This window comes from Crocodylus siamensis, chromosome 5 (genome assembly GCF_052110815.1).
Source record: "Crocodylus siamensis isolate JL-2025a chromosome 5, ASM5211081v1, whole genome shotgun sequence".
Taxonomy (NCBI): domain Eukaryota; kingdom Metazoa; phylum Chordata; order Crocodylia; family Crocodylidae; genus Crocodylus; species Crocodylus siamensis.
This window is the reverse complement of record NC_143399.1, coordinates 14,450,568-14,474,768: the sequence shown is the minus strand read 5'-3', so window position 1 is coordinate 14,474,768 and position 24,201 is coordinate 14,450,568. Positions and strand designations below refer to the sequence as shown.

Here is a 24,201-nt window from a genome sequence, read left to right as displayed (position 1 = left end):
ACACTCAACATCAAGTTTTTGTCCAATAACTTGTTTAAAATGTTTTCCTTGACAATCACATGGCAAGATTAGACCTTCCCTTTCATGCCTCTGCAGAGGTTCACCCCGTTTTCCTTTTATGTTTTACAATGTATTTTTCAATGCGTATGTCAGCCTTAAATGCAGAAATATTCAAGGGCCATTACAAAGCCTTCGCCTCTCAGTACTGGCAACTTATTCAAAGACCAATTAAAAAGGCTAAAATTGACTATGCACGTAAAGCTCTCTCAGTGTTTCAATCTGCATTTAATTTCTTAGTAAGGATTGTCCTGGACTTTCTTCCTGCAACCTACATCGTACTGTTCACAGTATCTGTGCTGCTCCCGCAAGCCTTCCATTCCCCACTAGCAGAGTATATCAATGGCCTCGGGCCAGTTTCCTTTAGGACATCTATATGCTTCCCAGCCATGCCTCCATAGGAGACACTCCTCACAAATTGGCAAACACATTCCTGCACCTAGTATTGTGTGCAAGGCATACACTTCCCAATGCAATCCCAATGGATGTTCCAGGTCAATGACTATAACGCAGGAGGACAATAGTGTGACTGAAGAAGACATGCAGGCTGCAAAGAATTATCATCGCATAATAGTCCTAGCTTAGCTATCAAAGTGACAGGCTTATTATAAATAAAATGGATGGACGGATGGATCCAAAGAGCAAGAGTAATAGCCCCGGCTACATCACTATGGCCACTATAGTAACAGCTGTAGCGGGGTCAAGATGCTTCTCTCATCTCACATAAAATCTGCTGGCATACAGTGGCTATCCTAAGATTCACTGACAGTATGCCCGGCTACAAGAGCTACTTGTTTTCCATGTATACATTTCTGTCCTAAGTGAAGCTCAGGGCCCTTTGAATCCTCATGTCTCTATTATTTTAATGCTTTAGAGCCATGGACTCCACGGCCTGTTCATGTGTGCGGCTCCCGGTGTCTTCAGAAACACTTTTGAGTAAGAACGAACGGTAGGCCTGAGTCCCACACAAGTCTTTCTGCAAGAGCCACCCTAAATGAGATCAGAAAAATAATAGAGCTGTCTTCTGTCAAATTACAGACTTGCTATTTCACTTTATTCTATCTCTGCATGGTTCAAGCAAAAGATGTTTTTATGAGTTGTTTTCTTATACGTAAAAACATTTCCTTGTGGGATGTCATCCAAAAACTGAGGGCACCACCAAAGTTATCATCAACCACCAAATAACCCCTTCACTGCTGTTTCATCATAATCAACTCACCTAGTTGAATTATACTACTTTTAGAATCCACCAATTGATAATTTTGTGACTGGCTACAGAGACATCTCACCCAATAACACAAACATGCTGAAACATCCAATCATATTCTGGCACACATGCAAAAAAACCCATGGCAACAAAGACGACAGCTTGCCAATGGCAGCTGCTGCACGCACACACAAAATTAAACTATATTCTTCTGAAAAGGGATATTATTATGGCATTTGTTTCCCTCCACCCACCACCTTGGGATTACAAAATAAGGGAGAAAATAGCCAATATATACTAGACACTGTTGTAGATAGACAGACAGACAGAAAGGCCGCATTCAGATGTGCAGGCGTGTACGGTCTGTGGCGCCATGAACCTCTTTGCAGAATCACAAACCGCATGCCCGGAATGTTAAAACATGACCCGCACTGCGAATTTGCAGTGTGGGGCAAATTTTGCTACCAGGAAATCCTGGTAGCAAAAAAACCAAACAAATCCTGGTAGAAAAAAAAAAAACCTGTCGAGAAAAAAGCGTGCACCTGCAGACACGCAGGCTTCGTTCTCCAGGGAGATGCTTTCTACCAGCCACAGCTTCTCCACTCCTTTGGTTGCCCCCTGGCTCCTCCAGCACACTGGGAGCTGGGAGGAGTGTGAAAAGGGCAGTTTGCCTGGAGCTGGGCAATCCACCCCACACCAAAGCGCACGTGCAAGGGCATGTTCTGCGGCAAAAAGTAGCGGCACAAATTTTTGCCCCTTCAATGCATGCTCCTGCATGTGGGGATGCTCCCAAAGGGTGTGTCCCCACAAGTGGGAATGTGTGTTTCCCTGGGGGCAAACAGCAGTGGTACGTGTGCCACTGCTACTTGTCCCTGGGGAGTGCCACGCACAGTCCGGCGCATGGCACACTACTCTGGGTGGGTAGGGGAGGCTAGGGCCAACAACTCTGCGCACCCCAGCAGCCGTACCTGGAGTCCTGGGGCCTCTGGGAGCTGCAGCACTGGAAATCCTGAAGCAGGGAGCCTGGCTGGCAGCTGGAACATGGCTCTAACTGGCCAGGCTCTGGTTTTGGGTGGCACACGCTGCCACCACATGTGCTGCCCCACTTTTTTTTAGGCACATGTTTTTTTTGATCCCAGGATCTCCCAGGGCCAAAAAAACTCCCCATGCTGCAAATCATCAGTGCTTGTTGGACACGCCCAGAGTTTACTTGAACCGTCATGAGGAGCAAAGGTTCATGAGAGTGGGTCCAATGGAGGATTAGAGCTGGAACAAGCCTAAAAATGTTGTTCACCCAAAGCAAGTTATATTTTATATGCAGGTAAAATTTTCAGTTTCTTTATTTTATTACTATCAGCGGTGGCAGATGAGTGGATTTTGTGGGAAGGCTGATAAATTTCCATGATAGTATTGCAAGGCTGACTTTCAAATATAACGCAAATATGCAAATACATGTATATTACCGTATGTATTATCTGTTGACATTTATCTTCACTTTCCTTCCCTTGTGAAGCACTATCTGGTCCCTCACATGCAGTTATGTAACTCACAAGTTATCAGTCTCCTCACTTGTGAAGATAAATGTCATATCAGACCTCTGACATCATGTATTCTCCGAGTAATTATTTTTGATATCGTAAGAGTTAGACAGGGTGCACAATAAAATTAAAAAGTAGAAAGCAAGGTTAATAAGATTATCGTGGTGCTATAATAGGTAATGCATTTTGCAGTATATCCTCAAATCTGCCCTCTCAAAACGTAATTAAATGACCATGATTTATATTTTAAAGGACTACAGACCTACAGTACATCATCCTTTCCAGATATGCTAATAACTTTCTGCTCCAAAAGCATGTAGTTGCATGATGCTTTTTGAACCTGTTATGTGAAAACCTGAACGCAAGTATAGGTTCTGACATTTTTCACTCAAACTACGAAAAACTTTGAAAACAGCACAGATTTTACCCATCTCACTTCTATTCATCCTATGTCACCTTGTGATAAAGGAGCCCCCATGAACGTGACCTACTGTCCCTTTCAAAAGCGGCTGTGCTGCCTAGGCTCATTACCTGGATCGGGATGATGGCTCCAGTCTCTTGTTCCATCCTAACTGCCCTACATGAGTCAAAGGCGGGGTACTGCTATCGTTCAATATGGATTTGCCTTTGTGTTTGTTTTGGGTCTCCACAGATTTGTATCAGGGTCTACTGTCCACCATGCATGGGATCAGGGAGGAATTTTCTCTTTTGGTAGACTGATCCACAAAGGTCTTTCCCTTTGTTCAGTTCTGTCATCAGGACTAACCTTCATGCCCAAGGTGCTCTCAGGAGCTTATTTTCAGTAAAGTCTTGGTAAAAGTCCATACCACAAGTTATATGAGAGCCTGCTGCAATTAAACAAGAATGCCAGTGGTCTAAAACAAGTTTCTCTGGCCCCAGAGGGTGTCGGTGGGACAGTTACATTAGAGCGTGTGGGGAAAAGATTCCCACTGAGCCGCACATTGGTTCCTTTCATAAAGGTAGTGAGGGTGTCCTGTACTGTATCCCAGTGGCCTGGTTGGCAAAATGGGACTGCAAGGATTTTGTACAACAGGTATTTTACTCTGCAGTATAATTCATATTTCAGTAAAATTGCAGCACAAGTCTTTAAACCACAGCAAATGCGTCTGAGCCTCTATGTAGGTGTAGATCAGAGGCGTAAGATAGCACATAGCAGTAACGTTTTTCTTGAATGGCCACACAAATCATTTACTTCTGTCTAACTTTACCACTTCAAAGAGGTTTCCAAAGGTAGACCTTAAAGGCACAAATCTTCAGGTAGCCTTCGCCAGGAACATGCACAATCTGAAAGGGCATCCAGTTTTCACAGGCAAAGTCCCACATTTGCTCGTGAAAATCACAACTCGGCAGTTTATTGAACCTTTTGGGTTTTGGTATGCACAAAACAGATGCACATTTTATTGAAGACAGCTATCAACTCAGCCCAAAAATGTTAATTTGCCTTAAGATGGTCAAACCCTATTATTTAACATGTAAGCGTGACTTCTGCTGGCTACATCTATGAACAGACTTGAGCTCAAGCAGCCAGTCACCCTTGCTAGCTCCACTTAATATAATGGAGTTACACCAGGTACAAATATTGCCCCAAGTATAAGGAACAAATCAAAATTAGACAGAATTCCCATTGAAACCAATAGTAGCTGTGGGTATTCTGCCACTTTGAAAATCAGTTAATTTAGTAAGATGCCACAATATGAATTGGCACCTTAGGTTGGAAAAATCTGGCTTACGTTAAAAACGGGCCTGGAGAGTCTGTACCAAGAAAATTACAGCCTCATACTGCAAAACCTTTGCAGTTGAACTGCATCAACCTCTCTGTTTGTATAATGCTTTACACAATGCAGTAACACTGGATACTACTGTAAGACAAATATTAAGTAATTAAACAAGTGAAATGAATGAACAAAAGAGTATCATGCAATAGAAAAGGGTTACTCTGGTTAAAAAAATATACTTCCTATTTGACAAAGACCCCCCCCACCTCTCTAAAGCTCTGTCTATCATAAGTGTAGCTTCAGAGTCAACCGCTATGAGAGCGATAAAACAAGTGGCCTTGCACTACAATCCGCACAATCGCATCCCTCCGACTTAATATAATTACTTCATATTGGGAGATACATCCACAACTGCAGCGGACAGGGCTACTAGAGGCAGCAGTGCTCAGTATACAGAAGATGCCAGCAAGTATTCCTCTATAAGGAATCCTTCAGCCTTGAATTTTTCACAGCCTCCAGCTCGAAACGGCCCCTAGCTATTGAACTTTGGGGCATGCTGCAAAGAACATCTATTTGCTAGTGCTCTGGGGAAGGGTTGAGGGTGTGGGAAGTGGTGAGGTTGGCTTTATTTTGCTGCTTTGAATTACTGGCTGGTTATGTTAATTTAATTTGGTTGTGTGTGGGTTTTATTATGCTGCTGGGCGGTTATTCTTGTGAGGATTGTTCTTTTAAATAATTGTAAGGACACAAGAAGCTGAGGATGGCTGTCCCCTCCTTCACATTTAAATCAAAAGAAGCAATAAAGAAGCATCATCATAAATATTGGCATTTGTGAACAATTAGAATTTCCACTGCTGCTTTGCAGGGCTTGAAAAGCCGACACGATGTTCTGGGTCCTCGAGAATCAGCGTTGAGGCCTCAACCAAGTGAAACATTCAGCCCTGCTGTGTACAGCAGTGACCACAACAAAGATTGTGGTTTCTCCCACACTCGCCTTAAATAGATTTAAATTAATGCTATTCATCATTGGGTGGAAAAGAAGGGAAATATAAAAGTGCAGCAACTGTAGACAAGCCAGCAGTGTTGGGTAATTTTCTTACCGATAGGCAAACCTCACAGCTCCGTATGTGCTGACCTCCATTTAAAGACTCCTCTTTGATTTGGACCCACAGGGTCTACTGTCCTACTCCAGACCATGGCTGCTTGTGGTTTAAGACACGTATGTAATATTATGGGAAAAGAAATCATTCTGAACATACTAAAAGCATATTTAGCCAGTGATTACATGTTGTTGTTGTTGAACAGAGAAAGCTAAACCACATGATTGAACTTCTGCCAGGGGTTCATGATATAGCAGAGTCGCAAGTGCCACTATAGTTAGGGTTAGAATTAACACAGATGCCTGTCTTCTCAATTACAACAGTGCAGGGGAAGCAGTTGTCTCAACCTAAATCCTGCTTCTGTCAACTACGGTTACTACTGCAAAGAGCAGTCTGGTCCCACTTCCCGAGCAGAATTTCGTGATAGAGATATTATATATCTCTCTGTACCATGCAGGGTGTGTAGATGGGTGTGTGACCAGAGTGTGCGTGCATGGTAAATGCACGGGTATAAATCAAGGGTAGCCAAAAACTTTGGTTTTTTACTCCTTATTCAGCTAGGAAACCCGGTTGCAAGTATTTAAGTTTTCGGTCCTTTTTTAATGAGACCCTTTTATGGGTTGGACATGACACAAGATCTGGTACTCTTTGATAACAGAATAACTTGGTAATGACTACATCTGACATAATCTTTAACCCATAAATATGGGTGGCAGAGAGTCATAACAAACAAATATTGCAATATCCACGATCTTCTGGATCTCCACATGTAACCCAGTATATATGCGGTGTAGAAAACACTTCCTGCAAGGCTATTTTTTTAAAGAGTGAACGTAATCTGCATTTTTAGAGTACTGCACATGTATTATTAACATCCTGCTTCATGAATAAAACGTTTAAGAGTCCTTTGATATAAGGCTGGACGATGACAGCCATATATTAGACGCAGATTTTCAAAAGTTTCATAGTGAGGGTATGACATAAATGCTTTAGAAATCTCCAGATATGTGCACAAGCTGCATATATGTTACATATTCACTACATGGCAGAGATGCTGCTCTGAAATGTGGCCCTTTTTTAATGCCATTATACACGCAGCTAACGAGCATTTGGGATGAATCTTGGGAGCAAAAAAACCCTACTGATCTTACACCTGCTCTTTAGCAGTGGGAAGTGAGTTCTCAATCTGTTAACGTGACCATCTGGCCAATCTGCATATCCTGGCTATCTGGATTACTGTACGATGGAATGGCAATACCGTAACCAAAATAAAACCAAAATGTGTCAAAACCTAGCACTTCGGACTTAAATGAAATAACAGAAATGCTGCATCAGAACAAAACAAGAATGTAATCTAAATAATTAAAAATGAGCCTGCGTTACAATGTAATTAAGTAAACAATATGGTGTATGTAATGTGGTAATCAGCAATACCTTATACAGGAAAACACTGTACTTTTGTAAAGCAGGTATCAGGAGTTTCAGGATGCTGCAACAGCTCTTTTCATGATGTACAGTATTGTTAGAACACCCTTCACATCACTGCTACACACTGAATTGGCTGAAGCTATTAACAGGATTAATGCAGCAACAATCAATAACAATTGTACTAAAAGATTACAGTGCAAGTGTTACGTACCTTTCTGACTTGGAACTAAAAGACACTTACACTGATATTTTGACTATATGAGACTATTTTAATTCTGACCGGTATTTACATAATTTCAATCGATATGCTTTTGTTATGATCTAAGTATAAATATTTAAAATACACTAATTACAGCACAAAATGTGTCTACTTTAAGTTCAAGGTCACATGTACCTACTATTACATAGTCAATTATCCATAGAACATATTTCAATGCTAAGTAAATTTTCACAGTCGCAAAAATATGTCAGACTTCCCATTTCGACTTTGGCTTCAGTTCTGAATAGTATCAAAATCAGTAAAAACGGTCTTATTTGAACAAAATACTAACCCCAGACTTTATTTAAACTTAGAAATTTTAAATGCCCTGAAGGATTAGGCAATTTTGTCCCTCAAACATCTCACTAGCTTTAATTATTGCCTAGAACGGTTAATGACATCTATCAGGAAAAAAAATTCAAGCATCGTATTATCCCTTTCTGGCCTGTAATCTAGCTTTGTCCACTAAGAAAGTCTTTAAAAACTGTGACCTCTCACAAAATTTAATTACTTCAGTGGAGAATCTTTTCTACAATCTGATCACATTAGCAGAAGTAACTCCAAAGCAGTATAAAACTCAAGAAAGTTCTCGGTTGAGTGCCTACTAATGAACAAAGGTTAACTTTATCTAAAAGGTCAACTGCCTGGTGGCTTAGGTTATGACCTTAACAACTTAAATTGTGACCTCGCCACGTGCCTGGTATATTGTAGATTCTGATACAGATCATCTGGTTTGGGACTGGCCATAAATTAGCTTTACTGTTATACTCCCACAAAGAGAACGGTTTGCCACAATGGTTTCCAAGTTGTCATTTGATACATCTGCAGAAGAAGTGAAAACTAAAAAGCAAACCCAAGTGAAGGATAGGAGAATGCCGTCTGCTTTTGCTTAAACAGATTTAAAACGGCAAATTAGGACTGAAGCTGTAAATGTTGCTACATTGTTTGGTCGCTCTCTAATTCCTGAAACAGCGTTGTTCGTTATTTTCTCACAAAAATGGCATGTAGTCTGTGTATTTGCATATTTTAGTTTTCTTGTTTTATACAGTTCTTAAAGAAAATAATTCATTTCTGTGGCTCTGTAAGAAGTGTTATTTAAATCTGTGCACATGTGTTCTCTTACAGATGACAGTGTCCGACTGGAAAAAAAGCCTGGATTCAAAGCAATAATTATCGTACATGTTTAGAAGGAAAGGAACATCTCACTGTTGAAGTCATCGAAAATAAGGCATATTGGAACAGAATCCAAAAAGAAAAAAAAAAGAAGATGAAGAAGCAGCAAGCACTATGGGTGAAAAGGCCACAATGGTTTTGGCACATATCTTAAAGCACGTTTCAGAGTCTGTGCCTCCTGCCAATACTGGCAACTTCTCAAAACTTTTAAGGAGGTAAAAACATTGTTTAGTGTTTACAAATCTTCTGTACTATAGCAGATGCTTGTCAAATCAGCTATATGTAAGTTGACCAACCTACCTAATATTTGTATTGGCAGCTTCCTCATCATAAATAACAGGTCTGTAAGACTCTGAAACCGTCTGAAATATTTTGAGACAAAAGGACCCTTAATATTTTCTTTTGTAATTCTCCTGTTGCACACACAGCACAAGCTGCCATGACTGCGGGTCTGTGGGAACCAATGACTGTCAGCTTGGCCGGTGTTCCAGTGTAAAAAGAATTGTGGGATACACCAGAGTTTAAAAATTTTAAAAAGGTAGCTTTATCTACGATGCTTTCATCATGCCTATTGGAAGGATAAAAATAATGATCATACTTCACTACATAAATATCATTGCGTTGCACTTGATTAATCTGTTTGTTAATAAATCTGGTAGCACGCGTTACTGCCACAACCATGTATGGCAGCAGGTACAATCAGCGACAAAGATTGTATAGTTAAAAAGGTTTACCGTTTAATAGGATCTGTACATGTAGCTCAAGAAAGATTTTCAAGTCTAGCGTTCAAGTTTCTATGGCAAAAGTTTAGTCCAAAGAACAATTAGCACAATTGTTTTCTGTTTCTGATGAACAGATTAAAAAACAAGAGCTCGCAAGGTCTGGACTAGATGTCTTCAAGAAGTCACTTCCAGCCCTACTTTCCTACGGTCACTAGTTGTCAGTCATATTGACAAGATGACATACCACTAATAAAAATACGCAACTTTTAAATATGGGATGTGTGACTCATAATGGAAAAATTAAATCACTTTACACCTCTTTCTATTACTTATAGGTATAGTTCAGCTGTTTGCTTCTCTCTGTCTCTCAGGCACATTCTGCATAACCAGGGCAATGGACTAATAAACCTCTTGAAGTCCCTTCCAGCCCTATGTTTCTATGATCCTGCACGCAGGCTGAAACAAGATCACTGGCTTCTGCTGACAAGCTTTGTGCTTTTCGGAAGCTGGCTTTTACTTTATGGAACACAATACTGACTAAACATTAGTGGTGAATGTAAGTCTAATTAATAATAATGCCTCGTTCCCACACAGCATTTTTCAAGTAGATCTCAACTGCTTTATAAAGAAAGTCACTATAATTGCCTCCATTTTACAGACGAGGAAACTGAGGTACTGCCACTTTGTAAGACACTGAAAGAGCCAGGAACAAGAACATACCTCCTGCAACCCAGTCCAATGCTCTCTCCATTAAGCCACAAATCAAGTACTTCTTATTGTATTATACGACATAATAAATCACCTAGTAAATAAATCCCTCTTTCCACAATATTTGCCTACATTTCCTGGACCATAAATATGCAGTCGCATCTAACTGCAAAATAAATTCCACAGCTTATCTGTGTAAAATACCACAATGATGCCCAAAGATACTTTCCAACCTCAGAATATACCTGTAAAACTTACTGAAATGGCATTGCACATCCTAAGTTTGAATGGCTTTATTGAATGAATCTTTTGGATAGTCAGCAATCTTTACAAATCCCTAGAGAATATTAGAAAATAGATATAGTCTTTTGTTTTTCTTATTTTAATAATAGGAAATGTATCTATATTTAGTCTCTATTGATAAGATTCTACCATCTTCTCTTTGCTTCACTCTTTTTTCAACTCTCTCTGACCCCATGGCTTAAGTAACTGCTCAGAAAGAAATCCAGTGAGATCGGTAGGTGTGTCAATACAGAAAGTCAACAAGTTACAAATACCCGGGCCTAACATTTCATGAACAACAACTTATCTACAACAAGATGATTAGAAAATAAATGCAACAGAATATCATTTTATCCTGCTGCTGAATATATTCATATTCACAAGCTAGGCAGGTTTTGCATTGGAGTCACAAAAGTACCAAATTTCACAACATGCCTTTCTGCCCTCCTGAATGTAACTTTATCAAATCAAAAATCAATTCTCAGGACTGGTCAGATGCCATGTCATGTCTTTATGACACTCTGGTTATTTCTTTTAACGCTGATCTTATTTTAACCAGTTGACTACACGAATGGGGTTTTTTTTAACCATACTTTGCACCAGCCAGATTTGCATGACTTGTTTCTTTTACACTTTGGGCCCATATCTGTAAGACGTGGCACAGGTTCCCCCATACATATCGACAGGAATCAAGGGCACTCAGCGCCTCTTAGCCCTGGCCCTTTTCACGATCAGCACTTGGACACTCCTGTTTCCCCGAATGTATTTGTTCAATGACATAACACATATACAAAGGGTGTTTGTACTTTTTTTTTAAAAAGGCCCATCTCTGTGCTTTCCCTGGCCTGTATTAAAACAAGATACATTATAACTAAGCCTCCAGATAGTTTAAGCAGCAAAGGCCTTTCACATTTCCTACACTAATATTAATGGAAACACTTTTGACAGCACTTGCAGAAAACCGACATATCTTTACACTTACTGCTTTTTAAAGTCAACAGAAAATGCAATCTCATTTGTTGCTACTTTTTGCATTGGCAACCAGAATATATCAGTATTGTCTTCCTCACTGGTTAGGCTTGGAGATGGAGTTAAACCCATGCTGCCAGCCACATTTACATGGCATACATTTTCCCACAATTCAAACACTGACTCAAACAGCCTTTGCCAGGTCATGACACACGCTCAGATGGTACAGCAGAGGAGCGGAGCTTACAGAAAAGTTGGACAACTTTGTATAAATGCACTTACCTGCTGCGTGCACAAAGTATGCCAAATATAAATCGAGTTCCTTAACAGAAACTCCTATATGATGGGGCTGTACGCACAGCCCTGGATTAGAGCACTGTGGGGACTTTACAAGGCGCTCGCCATCAGTACTTTCGAGCGGAATACCTTTAAATAAAATCACCATAACAAGGTCCAATCTCCAGACCTTATCTGCCTGGCGTAGGCAGTCAATTCTTCTCATCTTGCCCTTCTGGTCTGGATTGGAAAGAACGCAACACGGAGGCTTTTTTCCTGTGACTGTGAGAACAAAATCCTCTCGGAACTCAGGCCTGATATCTTTCCGTAGCTTTGCCAGAAGTCTGGATGCCCATTTTTGTTTGACCTCAGGTTTTTCACTTAGCAATTCGTCCTTCACTGCTCTCTCTTCCTCTTTAGACATGCGTTTTTCATGTTTTTTGAAGTATTTTCGTTTTCGGGCTTGCAGGTTGAACCACGTGTACGCAAATGCTCGGACGTGAGGCAGAAGTGCTTCAATGAAGGGATGAAATTCATCCTAGAGGAATGATAATAAAATTATTGATATCATGAAAACACAACCACAACCAGCAAAGACTTCAAAATATCTCCTTCAAACTCTACTTTAACACATGAAAAATGTATGTGCACATAAAGTAAGAATTAAGGCATGACAAGCATATATACGATAGGGCAGGAAACACAAGCACTTGCATATTCATATACACACACATATATAAATGCTTCTTCCTTTCATTACACATATGCACACGCACACACATAGGGTTTCTATGTAAATCAACCATAGGCTATGATAGCATCATTGCAAAGGATGGAGAACATTTCAAGTGTAAAGGAAGTTTAGGCTCGGTCCTAAAATTTCAAATCACTTAAAAAATTTGAAAGTAGACCAAGAGCTGAAAAGTATATAAATCTGTAATGGCCTTAATCCGTGCTCAAAGAATACATATCTTACTTTGTTCTCTCCCTGACCCCATTGCTTGTGGGGTAGCCAGCACATGCCCGCCAATTTGGCAAATTCTAAACATTTGGATGCCAATCAATGTTTGTATGGGGAAGTCTGGACTACAAAAAAACTTTACTTAAGATGTATTTGGAAACAGCGACCGGCAGAATAATGACATTCCAATATAACTGATTTTACAGATACAAGGGTTTGGGGTTTTTTTTGCTTACGGGACCCCCAGAAACAGCAAATAATTCAGCTCATTTGTAAATTTCTCCAGCATGCCTAAAAGTAAATTGTATTAAAAGCTTAGAAAACTCTAACCTTACAGAGTTTAAAAAAACAGTTTGGTTTATACTTAGCCGACCAAAAATAATAAATCTGATATTGTGACATGGATACAAGACAAGTTCTGATTCCCTAGTATAAAAAAATAAAAGAAGAGGGAAACTTATGTGCAAAATCTGAAAGCAGAAAATCTTAGTGTCACCACCATATTCCAGAAAGAAATGACTGGATGTTGCTAGCATCTTTTGGTATAGTTTGAATAATATATTTTAAAAGACTACCACTGCTATACTTTTTGTTCCCAAACATACCGCCTGCCTTCAGTAACATTACTTTAAGTTTGTTCTCTGTACTTGGGACAAAAACAATCGGCATTGACTAGTTGCTTTCAACTCCAATAAGTATACTGCAAGAAAGGCCCATATACTTGATTTTTTTAAACTAGTAAATGTACGCAAAAATTACACTAGTCAAACGTTATGTTTCTACATAAATCACACGTTATAATTCACTATAATTGTGCTGGTTATTCTTCTCTAAGTGACAGCATTATTGCACATGCCTTTACCTTCAGAAACGCATGTACAACTTAAGGGCCTGATTCTGTAATATAGGCGAGGAACTAAGTTCACTCTTTAGGCCAAGAGGAACTCCCACAAGTGAGTTACTCCCATTCATGGGATTGGGCCCTACGGGAAAAAAAATTAAAACTATATAGAGCACAGACAGGAAACTTTAACTCTGCACTGTTCTTGCCAGGTGACAATTTTTTTTTCAATTAAAATGACTTTCCTCTGTTGTATTAGCATGCACAGTGTACCACCTACCGAAATAGTTTCATAGCCTTAAAAATCATGTTATTAAAATATATCCCTTGTGTAGTTCCAGTGGCTTTTTTCCCCAGAAAACACCTTCCTGCTCAAAAAAATTATATTAAAAATGAAAATCAATGATGGAAATATCTAGTAACAAAACCCTGTCACAATTCAAGGCTGTGTATCAAGTTTCCATAGGGGTTAATCACACATATTCTGTGCATCTCTTAACGTGTATGTACTATGTAATCATTACAGCATATTTTTTTAAAGGGGGACTATTAGAAATTACCAAAAATGACACAACAACATTAACAGAGTGCAAGAATACTTACAAATGTGAATGATTATTAAAACGTAAGGCATAAAATAAATTCAAACAATTTGGCGATTAACATTTTGGGGTTTTTTTCCTCTACTTGAGCAGATCAGTTTCAAATGTCAAGAAAGTAAAAAAGCTTTTAGTCGGTGGATTCAAAAAGTGAGAGAAGGCAGCAATCACAACATGTGGAGCTGGGCTCTCAAACATGAAAAATTGCCTTAATAGAAAAAAAAGATAAAGAGCTGCAGGTTGCCACAAGCTATTAAAAATAATAAAAACACACTTCTGATCTTTTCAGTTCTTTCCCCCCAATACATACACTCAAAAAGAGAAGAATGGGAAAAGGCCTTTTGTCAAGTCAAAGTTTATCTGCTAAGGTACACAATCAATTTGCTAAAAAGACCTGCAATGAAACAGGAGATCGTTTGAAGCATTAATAAATTCTAAACACATCTTGGTATATCCTGAAATATTTAACTTTCTGCTTTCAACAGGACTTCGTATTGACTGATCTCATATGCTCACGACTTTTTTGGCCCTACGCTGGATACTATCCAAAATACAGCTCCTGGAGTCTGCATTAGGGCTGAGCTACAATGTGAACCTGAAAGAGGGAGAAAAAAACTTTGAAAGGCTGCAGAACCATTATATGGCCTAAAGATCAGGTAATCATTTTCAGTAGTTCTTAATCTGTATTAGATTTAAAGATTGCTACGCCACGAGACAGCTATATGCCTTGCATTCATGTGTATCTATACATGTTGCATTTTAATGTGGTTTTCAAAATGGTGTACTAAGCAAAAAGGTTAATGACTCAAGAACAGAAGACTGCCAAACTAACTTTTAAACTGTCTTCATAAAATATTCCCCTGTAAAATCCAACCACCGAAATCTCAATGAGAAGGAATCAGCAAAGTATGAATGGAAATGAAGCCACACAACCATTTGGAAAACCACTTTTGCCATTTTTCTCTTTTTTTTTAAAGTTGTTTATTAAAATGTTATTAAGCTCCCCAAAAAAGTTTTGGAAATATGTCCGTGAAAGTGCATGTAAAGGTGTGCAGATCCGCTCACTTGCTTAGAGCAAAAAATTAAGATCGAAAATAACTGTTAGAAAACAGTATGATTTTTGCCTTTTCTCAATGTTTATTAAATAGTTCAAAAGTTTGGTTTAAAAACATTTTCCCCTTTAAGAATTAAAGAATACTTGAAAAATAAATGGTACCCTAAGGGTGTTCTATACATTTTTTAAAAGGAAAAAAATAAAAACTAAGTTTTAATATAATGCTCTTTCACTATTTGTAGTTATGGTACTTCCGACATGCACCCTGCATCAAAAATTTGGGCCTTGAAATTATATTTATATATTTAAATTACAGACTCATAAAAAACAAAGGGGCCCTAATATCCAGAAGAGAGGGCCAAGAAAAGGTAGCATTTTATAGTAATCTTTTTCTATGATCTATTTACCCTGATCTATCTGAAAATAAGTCAAAGCTATAAACCCTCATAATATTAATATTTCTGCATTTCATGTTTTTTTCAAGTATTTTTTTTTACAAATTAGATACTCAGGTTGGCCCAAACTATTTTCCAGATCTACAGAACAGATGTGAATTAAATAGTGTGTATATCTCTGAGAAAGGGTTCAAACCTCTCTAGCAGACACAGTCATGCCATTCCAGTTGCACTACTGGGATGACTGTGCTTCCTAACCATGGTTTTGCCTGTTTGTTTGTATTTTTCCAAATCATCCTTCTAAGGTTTTCCCCTTCAAACTGAGCCAATACTAAAATATAAAAAGGAAAGAAAAAACCCTACCCCAAAACTTGTAGCAATAAAAGCTCATGTTAATTCTGAAATGAAAATCCAAAGACCACTTAAGCCTTTATTAAAATTTAGCCTACGTTTTCTATATAAAATGATAAAACCGCCTCATCGATCATTCTCGGCATAGTTTGCAAAGAGGCCTCTGAATCCCTAAACTACTTTCCCAAATGTTAAACAAAGATGTAAGATTTTGACAATAAAATGACACTATATTTAATATTAAAAAAGGAAAGGGAAAAATGCAGAGATTTATTTTGAATCTCCTTACTGTACCATTGGGCCTACTAAAAACAGGATTAGACAAGTGCAGTTTGAAAAGGAAATGAGTATTTGGCTGTTCTTTCCAAAGTTAAATTACTATCATTTCTCCAGTAGGCGAAATGACAGAAAGTAGGGATTTATCTGGGCTGTATCAGTGGCGTAAACTCTGGTCAAAAAGGGCACAAGGGCTGCACCCCGTGTTTCTGCGCGAGTGACACGTTCGTGTCAACACGTCGACCTGCCTTTTGCCTAAAAGCAAGGGTGAGCTCAGTACTGTGAAGTTCCTCCCTCCCACCACTTCCCTCGCAGCAAGCCCATCGATTTCTGGAGGGAAGAAAGAAAAATAAAACTTTTTTTTGCAGCTCCCAAGCATACTTGGAAAAGCGCCCCGTCCCCAGGGTGGGGGGCTAGCTCTCTTGTGGGAAACTGCCTTCAAGAGCTCCTCTTTAAAAATACTAATGAGCAAACTAAAAGGGATGATAGCCTCCCAGTCCTGCACGCAGGAGGAAATCAGGCTGGGGTTTGAGTCCACCAGGAAGTATTTCCTCCTTAAATCATTGTCTCCTGCGAAGGGAAGGTGTGCAACTGGAAGGCTGTGCTATAACTTGTGTGCAGAAGAGCGGGAAGGGGCCACTTGCTTTGCACTGAGGCTGGAAGGTATCACAGTCCCAGGCTGGGGGGGGGCACACTCTCCCTTCACTCCAGCTTCAGGCCTTTCAATAGTGAAAATAAATATGACAAAACAAGAAGCTACCGCGGGCTCAGGAGCCGCAGAAGGGCAGCGTCGAGCCTGAGGGCGGTGAGAGGGAGGGGGAGAGGTGAGCAGGAAAAGTTGCCCGAAGTCCTGCGAAGTGAGCGGGGAGGGCGGCCGCGCGGCGGGGGAGGGGGCGGCTGCAGCCGGGACAACTCCGCAGCCCGGGGACGGGATCGAGCAACTTTGTGAGCAGGACTTGCACCCCCCCTTCCAAAAAAATAAAATAACACCCAAGCCAACGTGACACCCGAGCAAGTGCCACTCGGCGTCCCAGCCACACGTCCCCGGGGAGCCCCGCCAAGCCCGCATCCACGGCTGGGCACGCGTGCAACGCACGCGCGGGGGGCTGCGGGCAGGTCCCGGCTCGGTGCACGGGGGCAGCGGCCAGCGCCGGGGCTGCGCGGGGGGAGGGAGCCCTCAACCGCATCCACGACCCAACAAAAGTCTGGAGTTCACGGGAGGGAAAGCAATGCAGTGACTTGCGTCTCCGAAGAGAAAATGCAGCACTTTTTGAATGCTCCCCCCCAAAAAACCCACCCAACCCTAACCCGAAGTAGAGCTCTCACTAGTCTCCTTCCCCCCCCCATGCATTAATCGCATCGGAAGCACAAACGGGGAGCATCGATTGCAGATGACCAAGCATGTCATGGGCTGCAGCACTGCCGCACACGTGCGGATCGTGCCCCCCAAAACAGAGCGTCGGAGCGGGACCCCCCTCCCCAATATTAATTAAACCATTAATAAGTAGGCGCCATTAGCCATGTGCCTGCACAAATGGCCGTGCAAGAAGAGGAATGCAACCTAATGGAAACAAAGTTACTTTCTTCAAGCTGTGGTCCCCCCCCGCGCACACCCCCCGCACACACACACACACACACACACACACACACGCACATGCACCACCCAGCAAAACCAGCCCCAAATGCATCCAAACAGCTGCTTACCTGGGTGAGACAGAGAGGAGAATACATGATTGCGGTGGGGGGGTTGTGGTTTGGAGGTGTGCGTGTGTGTGTGTGTTTGTGTATGTGTGTGTGTGAGAGAGAGAGAGAGAGAGAGAGAGGGAGAGAGAGAGGGAGAGGGGGAGAGAGAGAAAGGGAGAGAGAGAAAAAGAGAGAGAGAGAAAGAGGGGGGGAGAATGGAGCCTGCTTCTTGCTTTCACATTTCCAACTCTGCTAAACTGCAGGCAGCGCTGAGCAGCTCCATGAGCTGAACTTTAACCCCGCCTAGACTTTCCCTACACTACACACTATACATGCCTACTGTACAGGGGCGTTAAAGGCATAGCGCGCACTTCCAGCGGCGCGGGGTCCCCGGGAGCCTGCCCGCGCGCCGCCCGCTCCGCTCTGCACCGCGCCGCCAGCAGCCGCCGCGCGCTCGCCGCCTGGCCCGGGGGAGGGCGGGGAGGGGAGGGGGGCTGCAGTGGTACTGCTCGGCCAGCCCTCCCTATCCCCGAGCCCCGCGCTCAGTGCATTACTGGGTAACGCAGGCAGGAGCGGCTGCAGGCAGGACTCCCGGCCGGCTATAGGCTACAGGATGTGCTTGAGCAAACAAAACTACTTTTGCACGTTTCTCCCCCCCCCGCCTCTCCTCCTCCTCCCTCCCTCCCCGCCGGCTGCGCTCGGAGACCGTCAAGGAGATCGCCTAAGGACTTGAGGAACTTCACCCGTCTCCGCAAGGAAGGGCTGGGGAGGGGGAGGCTTTGCAAGCGCCTGGCGCAGATACCGCATCCCGAGCGGCGGGCACGCGGCGGCCGCGCACACTGGGGGCAAGCCGGGCGCGGGAGGGGGAGACGGACACAGCTCCTGATGGCCTGGGCTCGCCAACTTTCTTTCTTTTTTTTCCCCCCCCCCATCCCTTTGCAGGCTGCACGAGCCCCGGGAGGTTGCTTTTCACCCGTGGGGGCTTCTCCCTGGTGGGGGGGGTGCGCTGTGGGAGCCTCGAGTGTTTCCAGTCATGAGTTATAGCCCTGCATTGGGGACCGGCTGCTCTGGGTTTGCACAGGCAAGACCTGCACATGGCACAGGAGTCAGGGGCGGCGGGATTTCCGCAGCTGCCAGCTCGTTAGTAGTCAGGCCCCTTGCGGAGGGGACTTGCCACATCTCCCCACACTTGGGGCCATTTGAAATCAAGCACCTCAGGGGCAGGGAGGTGGGTTTTCCTGCATCCAGCAGCCCAGCCCATCTCCCTTACCCGGCTCCCCCACCCCGCGCGGCTGCGCTGCACTTCGCAGCCTCTGCCGCGGTCCCGGCGTCTTGCCCCGAGGGCGCCGGGCCGGGCCGGGCTCTTCTGGGGGGGCTGGAAAGTGTCCAGGTCCCGGCTCGGCTCCCTGCGCCCCCCACCCCCCCTCCCCGTGCGCGCGCGCGCGCGCACACACACACACTCCCACGCGCGCGCGCCCGGGGCCATTCATAACCCCCCCACAGCTGCCACAGGACGCGCCGCACGCGGGGCCCGGCTGCCAGCCCGCCCGGAACAGTGTCCGGGGCAGGGAAGCGGCCACGAACTTCACGAGACGGGTGTCCGTAGCCTGAGGGATGCCCGGCTCTGCCCCGGGCACGCGGGCTCCTACCGCCCGACAAGCCTCTGTGGGTAAATGCGATCTCTTTTATAAATAGTTGGCGTAAGAAAAGAGAGGGCATGTACCCCCAGGACGTGGTCTGCCCACCTCCTCGGACCACCAGCGGCCGGTCCCCTCCCGCCTGGGGGGGGGGGGGCTGGGACACCTCCAAGGGCAGGTGAGGGTCGCCGGGGCTCGGCACAGCTCGGCTCTGCCCCGCCGGGACCAGGCGCTGCGGCCTGGACCTGCCAGTGCCCGGCCCCGGCCCCGGCCCCGCGGCTGCTCTCTGCGCCCCCGACGGGTCTTCTCGGCAGAAGTTGGGCGAGAAGCGGGGGCTGCGGCGGAGGCAGAGGGGGCAGACGCGGCTCCAAGCCCGTGTCCATGTGCAGCAGCACGTGCATGTGCATGCGTGTGGGTGTGCGCGCATCTATCGGTGTGTATGTGGGTGTGCGTGTGTACATCTCGCCTCGGCGTGCGCGCCTCCGTGCGTGTATGGGGGGGGGTGCGTGTCTCTGTCTTCGTGTCTTCTGAATCGCAGCCCCAGCCCGGGGGCCCCTCCAGCGCCCGCTGCCCGGCGGGCAGGATCGTGTCCCCCCCGGTGGCTGCCGCAGCCCCGCTGCCGGCGCTTTGCGGTTAGCGCTATTATCTCCAGCAACTTTTGGCGCCCTTCGGAAGACTTTTGGACGCGGGACGAGTGTTTGCGCCCTCTAGGCAGAGCCGGCGTCCAAGTTCAGCGCCGAGCCCCTGCACAGCCGCCCCCCGCCCGGGGCACGCCCGGCCCGGCCCCGGGCAGCGCCGCCGCCAGCCCCGGGGGGCACGCAGCGCTGCCCCGCGCCGCAGCCTCCCGCGGGGTCAGTGGCCGGGCAGGGCAGGAGGCTTCGGGTAACTGGGGCGCTTTGATCGTCCCCGCGGGGCTCCAGTTCAATCCATCAATGAATTAATTGATTCATTAAATGAGCCAGCCGGGCTCCCGCGCTGCACCCCCCCCCCCGCGGCGCCCTGCCCGGCCGCGCCTTGCCAAGGGTTTCTTGGCAGAAACTTTCCGCGGGGGCCGCGACGCAGCGACGCGGGGGAGCCGGGGCCGCGGTGACTGCCCCGGCGCTGGCGGGCCCGGAGCCGGCCCCCAACTTGCCTTGCTTGTTACAGCAGCCGTTTCTGAACCAACATTTTTTTTTGGGGGGGGGGGGGGGCTTCCCTTCCGGACTCTGCGCCCGTCATCGCTCCGCCTGAGCTGTGCGGGCCGCTCTCGGCCCCCGTTAGCAGGCGGGAGGGCGCAGGCTCCCCCCGCTCACTGCCCGGCCGGGCCGGGCCGGGCCCTCCGTCGCTCCGGGAAAGGGGAGATGCGCGGCTCAAAGCCAGCTCCCGTCTCCGAGGCAAGCTGTGCCGGGGGTGGTTGCCCCTGGCCGGGGGGCAGCGGCTTCGGGCCAGGCTCCAAGCTGCTGGCGGACAAAGCCAGGCGGCCGGCTGGAGTCTGGGGGCAACCCCCAAACTCACGGCGCGGGCCCGCCACCCCTTCGTACCTGGCCGCAGCTGAAAGTCACTCTCCGAGCAAACACGAACCCCGCGAGTTCACACCCTGCGAGCACACCCGACACACTCGATGCACACTGTACCCAATGCACAACGTACCTCAAGGCACTGTACCCCAATGCACTGTACTCAATGCACCCGGTACCTCAAGACACTGTACCCAATGCACAACGTACCCCAAGGCACTGTACCCAATGCACAACTACCCCAATGCACTGTAGCACAATGCACACTTGTACCTCAATACACTGTACCCCAGTGTGCACTGCAGCACAATGCACTGTAGCCCAATGTACCCCAATGCACTGTACCTCAATATACTGTACTCCAATGCACACTGTAGCCCAATGTACCCCAATGCACTGTACCTCAATATACTGTACTCCAATGCACACTGTAGCCCAATGTACACTTGGACCTCAATACACTGTAGCCCAATGCACAATGTACCCCAATCCACTGTGCCCCAATGCACACTGTACCCCAGCGCACTACTCCAATGCACACTTGCACCTCAGTCCAGTGTGCCCCAATCCACACTGTACTCCAATGTTCACTTGTACCCCAATGCACAGTGTACCCCAATGCACACTGCTCACCATCAGGCACCTAAGGGGCTGAGCAAGCGGACACAATGCTGCACACGCGGAGCGTGCTGAGGAGAGGCGCATGCCTATCCTCCCAAAGCACTTCCAGAGACTTTTGGTCCCGGACACCCCAACGCGCAAAGATACCTGCGCTCAACTCCCTTTCCCAGTCTCATCCTCTGCCATGCAGTGCAAACAAACCGGGATCAAGGCAGACAACACCATTGCAGCGCCCCTGCCCGCCTCCCCAACACCAACACCGGCAGATTTTTCTTTCGTATACATGTAAACCGTAGGAGGAGGGCTGCTGTAATTGCCCCGACATTCATCTATTTTTAAAGTGCAAAAGGAGAACATACAACTCGGTGCCCCCCCCTTCTCTTTAAATCCCCCTCGCTCAGCATTTTGCTAAACACTCGGAAACCCTTTGCTATTTTTTTGTGCTTTGCTAAATCCGGAAGAGTTTGCTGAAGCTCTGACAGTTTGAAACGACACCAGCTCCTGCTGAGCTCAAACAACTTCAGCAAAAAAAACCCAACCAAAAACCAAAAAAAAAAAAAAAAAAATCCCACAGGCAAGCCCCCTCCCCTCCCCCTCCCGCCCTTGGGAGATTTCGAACGTTGCGACACCCGGGCTGCAGGCCGCGCTCTCATTGGACGGCGCGCGGGCTCGTCACGGAGCTTTGCAACATTGATTAGAGAACGCGATTGTCAATTACACCCCACGTCTAGACACTTCCTTTTGTGCTAGGATGCCAGACGTCTTGTTACAGACCCGAGCACGTACGGGTACTTTTTTTTTTTTTGGAGCCGAGCAAGCGCTAGGAGGAAAAAAAAATCTGTCAAGCTCAGCGGTTTTCTCAAATCCCTGTAAAAAGGAAACTCTAGTGCACATACGCACAAAAAACCCACCCACCCGGCTGCACACGCACACGCACCGATACACACAGCGAGGCATTCTTTTTTTCTGGAGCAAATCGCTTCCAACGACCGCATCTGCAACACAATAGCTAGCCCGGTCTCGCGCCACGCACAGCTTTTGTTTATAAAAACATGGAAACAAGATTTTGTTCTTTTTCTTTCTTTTTTTTAAAAAAAAGTTGAAGATGCACCACGTACCATTGCAAGGTATAAGAGAGTACGTGAGAAACTTTACAAGGCTGAGACGATTGGCTTCATGGGTTGACACTTTTTTTTTGGCTCGCTCTCTCCCTCTCTCTCTCTCTCTCTCTCTTTTTAAATCCCTAAATAAACTTGAAGCCGTTGGAAACCCGGAAGAGAATAAAAGCTGGAGCCAATTGCAGACTGCTGGTTAGGATTTTTTTTTCCACTCCCAAATCAGAAGGCTTTGCAATGCAATCTCGCTCTCTCTCTCATTTGAAAGCGATCCAAGCCGGGCTCTCGGATTCTCTCCCCCTGGCTTTGCCTTGTGTGCTTTGGATTGTGTTAGACTTCGCAGAAGTTGCAATCGATTCGGCAGACTCCCCCCTCCCTCCCTCCCCCCCTGTTTATTTCCGCAATCGCTGCACATTTGCATAGGAACCACGCACGAGGAGGAGGCTGCTGCACACGGGGGCCCGGGCTCAGCCAATGGCAGCCGCGGCATGTCCCCTCCCCGCGAGCTGCGGGGTGCAGCGCGAGCCCGGCCGGGACACCCCCCGGCCCGGCCCGGGCCGGCCCGCACCCCGGCGGCGTGGGGAGGGGGCGCCCTGCAGGCGGACGCGGCCCGGGCTGGGGGAGCCCGAGGCCGGGGGCCGGGCGCTGCAGCCTGCGGTGCGGCTGTCTGCACCCGAGCTCACCTTGCACCGCCGCAGTAGGGTGCGGGGCGGCCCGCGCCGGGGCAGCCTCAAATGCATTTGACATCGGCTGCGCGCCACCCCCACCCCAAGCCAAACAAAAGGCCCTGGGGTTGTGATCAGCCTTAACCCCCCCGCAGCAGATCCCGCACAGAGCGAGCGGTTGTGTTTCGCGGGGCGCAGCGGTGCAGCCGCGGAGTAAGTGGCTGCCAAGTGTTTGACTCGTACAGCGCCCCCCGCCCCCAGGAGTGATTTCATCCCAGAGAGGATTTCCTGGCTTTGTGTGTGGTGTACTAGCTTTGGACATGTTTGCAGAAGAGCCCTGCTCTGCACAACTCCTGGCGTACCACTTGCTAAACTCAACAGAAAAATCTCCACCAAGAGGGCATGAGAAATAAAAGCAACCAACCAGGCAATCTTCTGTAGTTTTGAACTGGCCTTCCCGATGGACACAGCTTTGGTAGCACCAGAAGCTTTGTATTATTAAACCTGGAAACTCTTAAGACATATATGTTGATACTGAAATACAGATCTAGATACTGATAGATCCATTTATCAATCTAGCTGTTCCTCAGCAGAGAGATCTATCTATCCATCCACTGGTTTCCTAACATTTATACCACAGTATGGTTCCTCAGCAGTTACAGAGTGAAGGGGTACTCCTAATATCGAGCAGTTTTAAATAGACTAGATGACATCTTTACATATGTAGCAGATAACATGTCCATGGAAATTAAAGGTAGTGACATTTTTAGTAGAGCCCTCTGATATTTCCTGGTGTTTGTTCCCAAATGGTTCTGTTTAGAAAAGCAACTGATGGCATCTTCAAATTAAATGAAAACCCTATATTTTCCCCTTAGCCAATGCACTTAAATGCATTGTTAAGAGGAACATGATAAGGGACTGTCTATCCTGTTATCAAGAGTATAAAGACTGCTAGAAGAGACAGGGGCAGTGGTTGCACTGGAGGAAGAACATGATGGGAAACGAAAGGTGGTGAGGCATTAGATGGGTAATCTTGACAAAAATGGTTATTT

At 45.7% G+C, this 24,201-nt stretch overlaps 1 protein-coding gene across 7 annotated transcripts in view; it reads right to left on the bottom strand.

Moving 5' to 3' along the window:
• The window catches only part of NFIA (nuclear factor I A), a 308,443-nt gene extending 285,825 nt beyond the window's left edge, over window positions 1-22,618 (bottom strand). For 2 of the 7 annotated variants that reach the window (XM_090049573.1, XM_090049571.1), the window contains exons 1-2: window positions 17,637-18,203; window positions 11,462-11,993 (exon numbers count right to left, since the gene is read on the bottom strand). In XM_090049573.1, coding sequence (XP_089905699.1) covers window positions 11,462-11,993; window positions 17,637-17,663 — 559 coding nt within the window. In that variant the 5' untranslated portion in view covers window positions 17,664-18,203. Of the gene's footprint in view, window positions 1-11,461; window positions 11,994-17,636; window positions 18,204-22,487 lie in introns of those variants that run through there. The other 5 variants (XM_090049572.1, XM_090049568.1, XM_090049569.1 and 2 more) reach the window with 4 other exon arrangements.
• Window positions 22,619-24,201: the final 1,583 nt, after the last annotated feature.